Source organism: Typha latifolia, chromosome 14, assembly GCF_019914945.1.
Source record: "Typha latifolia isolate L0001 chromosome 14, TyphaL0001v2, whole genome shotgun sequence".
NCBI classification, from domain to species: Eukaryota; Viridiplantae; Streptophyta; class Magnoliopsida; order Poales; family Typhaceae; genus Typha; species Typha latifolia.
The window spans coordinates 9,048,375-9,056,303 of record NC_133099.1 but is presented as its reverse complement, the minus strand read 5'-3'; the positions used below and the strand labels follow the sequence as shown (position 1 = coordinate 9,056,303).

Sequence of the window (7,929 nt, the reverse complement as noted above, 5' to 3'; positions counted from 1 at the left end):
TAGCCGAAAATATCACAAAAAAATAATAGAAAGTAGGTCGGTAGGGGTTTGGCTGTCAGCCCCCAGAGCAACACGTTGAGAGACAGTCCTGCTCTTATTAGCTGTCCAACCTGCAACACGGTTACATTCTCTATAAATATTAAAAAAAATTACGATCTTAAAACAAGAAGAAAGACTAACAATATTATCTACAAGATTCCTTAGCCTCAAATAGCTTAGGGTTTTCGGGCCTCAAGATTTCAATCAGCTCAAAAGAGTCTACCTCTACCAAACGGATCCCTAGTCTGCCCGCCTAAGCCTCGACTAATATATGATTAATTCCTTAATTAAAGAGAAAAGAATATGCATATGCTCCTGCAAACTATACTGTAGGAACTTACTTCACTTGGGTACTCGGCAGGCTCTAATTGGCTCCCAACATTGGCAGCCATTTAACATTACCTCAGGTTGTATAAAATTCATGCATTCCATCCTTGCAGAGGATCTCTATTGCCGACTACGATCACTGTAGCTTACGTAGTTTATTATGTTGAACTTTCTCTATTGTAGTTATGAACTGGGTACGTACGGCATGAAGCAATATTTACAATAAAGAATATAAGGGAGGTGCTTAATTTATTATTATTATATTACACACACACACAATATAATACTTATTATCAGAATAGGGTATCCTTATCCAGTTTTGAAGAATATGGTAACTCTCTGATTCCCTACTTCATTGCTAGTTTGAGGCTGTATCGATTCATTCGTTCTAATTTAATTAGGAACATCAACTTATCATTTATATAGAATCATGTTAAACACAATTGATAGATAATGAGCATAATCTATAAGCTAAACAAAATGGTTACTTCTTTCCTATATTTCTCTTTGTAAACAGATCACAGTGAGTCAAAGCTAGTGCATGTATCATAAGTCTTTTAACCTCCTGTCATGGGATAATATGTTGGATTTGATGACCCAAGTCATTGGATTGAAGTGTTGGGCTTTTACTGATGCACTGATGTGGGCTGGCCTGTATGCTAAGATGCAATGCAACATCTATGGAAGATTAGCAATTAAAGCTACAGTAGTCTTCCAATTTCTACTGCAGGAAAAGTATATATTGTACTTAATTCTCCTATATCTTATATAGACAATACTGATAGAACCAATTGGAAGAATTTAGGTTTAGTTTTAAAATGCTTATTTGCATATCAGCTGGCAATGATCAAGTTATATGGGTATGCAATAAATATTTAGGTAAATTATTGTTTACCTATTTTTAGTTTGATCTGATTCTGTTTTCAATTTATTGTTATGTATTTTAAATAACTTGGTTGAGACCAAGTTATAATTATTATATTTTTCATTCAAAACTAATAGTCTGGTTTACTGGCATCTATATTTTCTTTCAATAAGCAAGTTGTTAAATGACCAAATTATTTATATTATCATTAAATTAATTTAATTAAACTATGTTCCTGTAAGTAATTAAAACTTTTCATATTTCCATTAGTGATTGACTATCTTGTTGTAGATTGTAAGGAAACTAAATGTTTTAAATTTAAAGTACATGAAAGTACTTTAGAATTAAACAAAAGGCAAGAGGTAAATTATAATTCAATAATCTAAATTTTTAAGAAAAAAATGGTACTTTGCATATATAGATATATCTTAACTACAGCTACCATTAATTAGGATTATTCTATGTACATTCATTTAAAAAGAAAAAAAAAGACTTCTGACAGCATCTGATTGAGGGTCATTTATACTAAATATTTTTTTTTTATATTTTCATAATAGTTGAAATTGAGTGTATTTATATTCTATATAATATAAATATTTTTTATAATAGAATACACACAATTTATATAGATGTTGTGTACAAGAGCTCAATCATATACTATTATAAAAAATACCTTTTGCAACTTAATCACATTTTATTTTTTGATTAATAATTAAAGGCTCTAGTGTCAGTCTAATATATAAATTATATATATATATATATATATATATATATATATATTCTACTATAAAAAGAAAAAAATTATATCGATTATAAAAAATATATGCGCTTAGTTTTCAAAAGTTTAATTTTAAATTAAAAAATCAACTACAATTGAATGTTAAGAAACTCCACTAGAAAATCTTTAAGAAACTTTTATATGCAAATTCCCCATCATGGTTCCAATTTTAACTACTTATATTTGGAAGAAATTAGTGGCAATTGTGATATTTGAAATTATTTTCCAATGGATATTATATATATAGACTAAATCCTTTGTGGGTCTTCTTCTTGGGCCCAGCCCAAAATGGCCACCAAATGGCCACATTTCTGGTACGTCCCTTCCTCGTGTTACTCAACTCCACTGTATATAAATAAAAATCTCTCTATTTCCCGGACGCGAAGAGAAGAGAAGAGTGATACGACTCGGTATCTACGCCGTTCCTTCGTCTCCTCCATCCCTGGAGCAAAAAATGCCTGGCCCAATGGTGAAGCAGCAGCAGAATGATGAGGACAAGGAAGAGCAGCGGCAGAAGAAGGAAGAAGAGGTGTTATTCCCCATCCTACTCTTTTTCTTGGTTTTTGGTCCTTTTTTTTAATGCTTTTGGAGCAAATGAGAGGAAAATGGGATGTGGGTCGTGCGTAGTTTTTGTCAAATTTTTCCCGTTTACTTGCAAGGACGATGGCCCTGGCGCTGAAGACGCCGAGGACGATGAGGGCGATGAACACGAAGACGACGATGAGGAGAAAGATGGTTATCTCCTTGTTCCTTTGTATCTTTTCCTGTTTATCGGACTTATACTTTTGTGGTTTCTTGAATCTTGGGTTCATTACCATTTGCTTTGTAGTCCAGGGCTATGTCCTTTTGGTTTGAGTGTCCTTCTAATAATTAATGATTGTGTGGGGTTCTTGTCTTTGTTTTGTTGGGATTTGGATAAATATTGAATTTGGTGGAGTCGGCATTGGATGTGATTGCGGTGATGCTCATTTGTAGAGAGAAGAGTAAGAGAGATGATGGAAGTTTTCAAACCCATATCATGTTGGTAAGTAAAGGGCTTGGAAAGATGACTTCAATGGCCAGATGATATTGTCTTCTGCTTTCAGAGATTTGTAGGTGTTTGCTAGCAATTTGTCTTCAACATGAGATTTGGGTTTATATGCTGCCCCAAATTTGAGATTGTCCTAATTAACCTTTAAAGTTCATTAACTTGAATAAAATATTCCCTCTTATTAGCTTATAAGAGGTATCTATTATGTTATTTTTTTCATAGGAAAATCTGTCATGTATAGAAGGCTAATGCCTAGAAATTAAACAGTTTTTCCTGTCTATTGGATAATAAATGCTAAGCTTGGTTCTTAAGCAACTTTGTTTCTTTAGATACCTTAGTCCATGTTTCATTAGTTCTTAGTAATAGCAAGAGATTCTATCGAGGCCTTTGAACTGTTTTATGTTATGAAGTGCTTGTATATAGTGCTGAAGGACTAAACTGATAGCCCATTCTGTAGGATGAAAAGCTTGAATGATCCTTCTGGAGGAGGAGGAGGATAGTAATAATTTGTGGCATTTCTTTTAACTTTCTTGATATTGTTGAACGGACTTGGTATGTTTTGGCTTTGTTAACAAGTTGTGCAGGAGTGTGATTTTTCTGCTTTATTTTGAATGACCTGTGGGGGGTCTAAACTGCATCTGTTGCTCCTCTGATAAAAGTGTAACAATTCTGGTTTCAATGGAACGGGGCAATGTATGCCTTTTAGTCAAAAGGAAATAAAAAAGAAAAAAGAAACAGAAGGGTTCTCAAATTGGACTAATTCTAAGTTCTCACCTCAACGAGAAGAGTGGAAGAATTAACACATAAGTTTTTGCATATCCTTTGTGCTAAGTTCTTCTCCATGTGCTCTGCTCATCCATTGTTAGCCAATCACATAACTCGCTTCTGCTATGGAAAACGTTGGCTCTTTCATTCATCGTCATGTGTCCTGATTCTTTTCTTGATTAAGCGTATTATCTACTTTCTTGTCTGCAGTTAACTTTTTCATAATACCGAAATTTCTTCAGATAAGCTTTTTGTCCAATATGACTCTTGATCTTGTACTACATAATTATTTGTTGCTCTTGGTTTTTCTGACTCTTGGTTAATTCACCTTTTAATGGATAAATATAGATGCAGTTTACAATATAAAGAAATATAATGGCTTCTATATATTTGTATACTTGTTTGAAGTTATTTTCTTTATGTTTGCTAAAATTGTTGGCAGCCAATTAAATACTTTATAGACCTCAACAAGTTTTGATGTTTCACACATTTCACTTTATGTATTAAGGCAAGAAATGCAATGTATGGCTGGTTCAACTTTTAAACCATGATGATTTCATATGAATTAGCACATCATTGTTTGCTACATATGAAGCTAAAGGCCTACTATTATTAATATCTAGAATATTTCTCTAGCACACATACTTTCCATGGCTCATATACTTAATGTTGGTGGCCATTAAACTATATAGTTGTCATAGAAGAACAACTGCACTTTTAAGTAAGGGTTTTACATGTGGCATAAGTTCAACACAGCTTGTTTAAGTGACAACACTTCTCCTTGTGGTATCTATGCTTCGCTTGAATTATCATAGGATCATCAAAGTGATTTTAAGGGCCTCATAAGGTGGTTCTCTTTTAAGACCGAGTCTCTATGTTCCATATGTAAATGTGTGTGTATGTCTATATAGGGATGTTTTGTATGAGTTTGCATGTTGTAAGATTATTTTAGATTTTATACTTTGTAGAAAAAGATAATTGATGTTGAAAGAATTTCTTGATCATTAAACTGTACATCTTAATTAAGGAGACTACATTGCTTGATACTTAAGAAGTTCACATCTTAAAAGTTAAAATTCAATCATGGTTATTTGGCACAATAATGCTGAATTTCAAAAGCTTAAGTTGTATGGTATTGCTTGGCATTTGTATATGTTATCACATGTACAATTAAATATCCAACTAGTAATACCTTAAGAAGCACAGACACGGATATAGGACACGGATACGACACGATACAAACACGGGAATATGACAAATCTTAAAAAAACAGGACACGATACGTTTAGGACACGGCAAAATAAATAAATAAAAGCATTATATATATTATCGATACGTTTAAAAGAATATTTTTCTAAACTTATAGTATAAATACACAAGCATGCATAAATTATTCATAAGAGAAAAACAAAACGTATATAATACTGCAAAGCCAAAAATGATAATGATAATGCTAATACGTGATAATACAATTCTATATTATAAAAATAAATATCTAACTACCTGAGAATAAATAACTAACTACTATTACTTAACTATAGTGGATGGCATAGGTGAATCTGTGATTTTACAATATTAATATTAATTTTCTTGTATATACTAACTTGTGATTGTTGCATTATATTTCTATAGCATATGCAGAAATTTCCTAAAATCGATAATTTATGTTATCAATTTTTATAGTATATGATAAATCTTATGTCCAAAAAGTTTCTCGAGTGTCTAAAAGTGTCTAAGGAGTGTTCGAATTTATTCTATAATTTTTTAAATATAAGATATGTCGTAGAAGTATCCGACACATGTCTAATGAGTGTCTGACGAGTGTCGGTGTCTGACAAGTGTCAGACACGGACACGACATGCTATTTGAAGTGTCCGTGTTTCATAGGTAATACCCTAGGAGCGATGACTGGGGTAAAAGCAGATGTATGACATGTGAGTAAGCAGTCACCAAACTCTCTGAAATACTCTAGGAAGAGTTGACACTTCAGGAGTCTTTGTAACCTTATTCATCTTATTTAACAATAAAATGGATCTAACATTAATATTTACAGTAATTTTGGGGCATGGCAAGATTTCAAATTTTATATTGTAGGTTGCTGATAGTGGGTCATCTCCTTAAAACGTGTAACTTATGGAAGTTGCCATTTATTGTAAATACAGAGACAGGAATATTTCCAGTAACATGAAAAGATATTCTTCTTTTTCTGCATTGTTGGTGACTACTTTTTTCTCTACAAAAAATTGTTCAATAAGGTGACCATGAAACAGGTGCAGGTGGGAGCTCCAAGCTAAGCAGGAGCGAGAAAAAGAGCCGCAAGGCAATGCTGAAGCTGGGGATGAATCTAGTTGCAGGTGTCAGTAGGGTCACTTTCAAGAGAGCAAAGAATGTAAGTATGATATGTTGTGAGGAAATACAGCTATAATCCCAGGAATTTATTCCAAAATCATAAGGAGGTGTATAAAATCTAACTGCTCACTGCTTGGAATGGAATACATGTTTGGAACTCCCTTCCTAAATGGTGATTAAACTAATAATTTGGGTCTCTGGCCATTAACTGTCATATTTGTCAGGGATCATATTGGCCGTAACTCTCTCTCTCTCTCTCTATATATATATATATATATATATATTACTTTTACATGATTGCGGAAAGTGAATCGTGTTATGTCTTTTTTCCAGAAAATAATGTTATGGAAACTTAGATGTTGCAAAGAAATTCCTATATATGGTTATACCACTATACATTGAACCTTGTCTAACTTCTGCATTTTTCAATGTAAAAAACTATCAAGAAAATATGAGTCTAATAATAATTTCCTTTTTATTTCATTGTGTTGGAGACCATTAGTCATCTGGCAGTGTATTTTATTTCTCTTTCATAGAAAAAACCTTGCTGTACTTTTGCATATTTCCAAATACATTGCCCTCGCTATTTTACTTGTATTCTGCAGATCAATTTTGTCATATTGAAACCTGATGTCTTCAAGTGCCCAACTACTGGAACATACATAATATTTGGTGAGGCAATGATTGATGATTTGAGCTCTCAACTGCAAGCCCAAGCTGCTCAACAGTTCAGGATGCCAGACATCAGTAATGCAATTTCTGAGGCCGACGAATCTACTGCTGCAAAAGTTCACGAGGAAGAGGAGGATGTTGATGACAGCGGGGTGGAGCCCCGGGACATTGATCTTGTGATGACTCAGGCTGGTGTCTCAAAGGGAAAGGCTGTTAAAGCTCTCAAGGTCCACAATGGAGATATTGTCAGTGCTATAATGGAGCTCACCACCTATTAAGGGTACTTTATACAGTATATCTTTTCTTGGTTGAATAAAGAATACTTCAAATAGTTTTTCTTTTCCTAATTGTTCTTGTACCTCTAGGTCTCTTGAGAGATTCAGTTTGTTTTGTCTAGCTTTTCACACCCAAGCAGGGGTTTTACTAGTGCAAGATGGATTCTCTCTCCAAAATGTGTCACAAACTTCTTGAGCAGTATTATTGAACACCAATTTTGATCTGTTAGTTGCTGTGATTAAGTAGTTACATCAACTTCTTTAATTGCCAGTGTATGGATACAGCCCTTTTGTCTGGACTTGACAATTCTGTTGTTCTTGTTTGATTTGTTTACTGACTTGCAAAGAAGCCACAATGAGCTCCCACCTTTTCCTGTTTTATTCTGTTATTTATTTTGAGTAAAACATTAAAAATATAGGAGCGTTTTGCTTGAAATACCTAAGTGGTTTTATGCTTTGCAAATTCACCTCATTTTCATTTCCCATTTATAAAATCGACCAATTGCATTGTTTTTGGACCAAAATATGGTTGATTTATTTTTTTTTCATCTAATCTTGGTTGCCTTTTGAACAAAATAATTATTTGTCTTCGTCTTTCTCTTACCAATATTTTATCTAAACAAATTTGTCATTGTCTTCTTGCAAACCATTTATGAGCTTATATGCTTACTAATCCATGTTTTTTTAATTTAATGCCATTTACTCAAATGTTTATCTAAAACTTAAATTTGAACTTCCAAAATCTGTGAAACATACATGCTTTAAATTTGCAAAAAATGCTCTAAATCCGCAAGACTTTGTTAAAAGTGTTTGATATGAAGTTGAGTCT

General features: G+C 33.1%; 1 protein-coding gene across 3 annotated transcripts; it reads left to right on the top strand.

Moving 5' to 3' along the window:
• The first annotated feature begins 2,338 nt into the window (after window positions 1-2,338).
• On the top strand, window positions 2,339-7,324 carry LOC140800624 (nascent polypeptide-associated complex subunit alpha-like protein 1). Of its 3 annotated transcripts, XM_073155387.1 has the most exons (5): window positions 2,348-2,538; window positions 2,669-2,744; window positions 6,075-6,193; window positions 6,759-7,105; window positions 7,191-7,324. In XM_073155387.1, the coding sequence occupies exons 1-4, from the start codon at window positions 2,464-2,466 to the stop codon at window positions 7,101-7,103; spliced, it is 615 nt and encodes a 204-aa protein (XP_073011488.1). In that variant the 5' UTR covers window positions 2,348-2,463; the 3' UTR covers window positions 7,104-7,105; window positions 7,191-7,324. The 3 variants fall into 3 exon arrangements, with proteins under 3 accessions (XP_073011490.1, XP_073011489.1, XP_073011488.1); XM_073155389.1 differs by having other exon boundaries at window positions 2,339-2,538; window positions 6,081-6,193; window positions 6,759-7,324; XM_073155388.1 differs by having other exon boundaries at window positions 2,344-2,538; window positions 6,759-7,324.
• Window positions 7,325-7,929: the final 605 nt, after the last annotated feature.

What these genes read in the sequence shown, in the direction of transcription:
- LOC140800624 (XM_073155388.1), top strand. Translation starts at nt 2,464, where the DNA reads ATGCCTGGCCCAATGGTGAAGCAGCAGCAGAATGATGAGGACAAGGAA. An exon ending in CGACGATGAGGAGAAAGATG is followed by an intron (nt 2,745 to 6,074) that starts GTTATCTCCTTG and finishes ACCATGAAACAG; the next exon opens with GTGCAGGTGGGAGCTCCAAG. An exon ending in CTTTCAAGAGAGCAAAGAAT is followed by an intron (nt 6,194 to 6,758) that starts GTAAGTATGATA and finishes TGTATTCTGCAG; the next exon opens with ATCAATTTTGTCATATTGAA.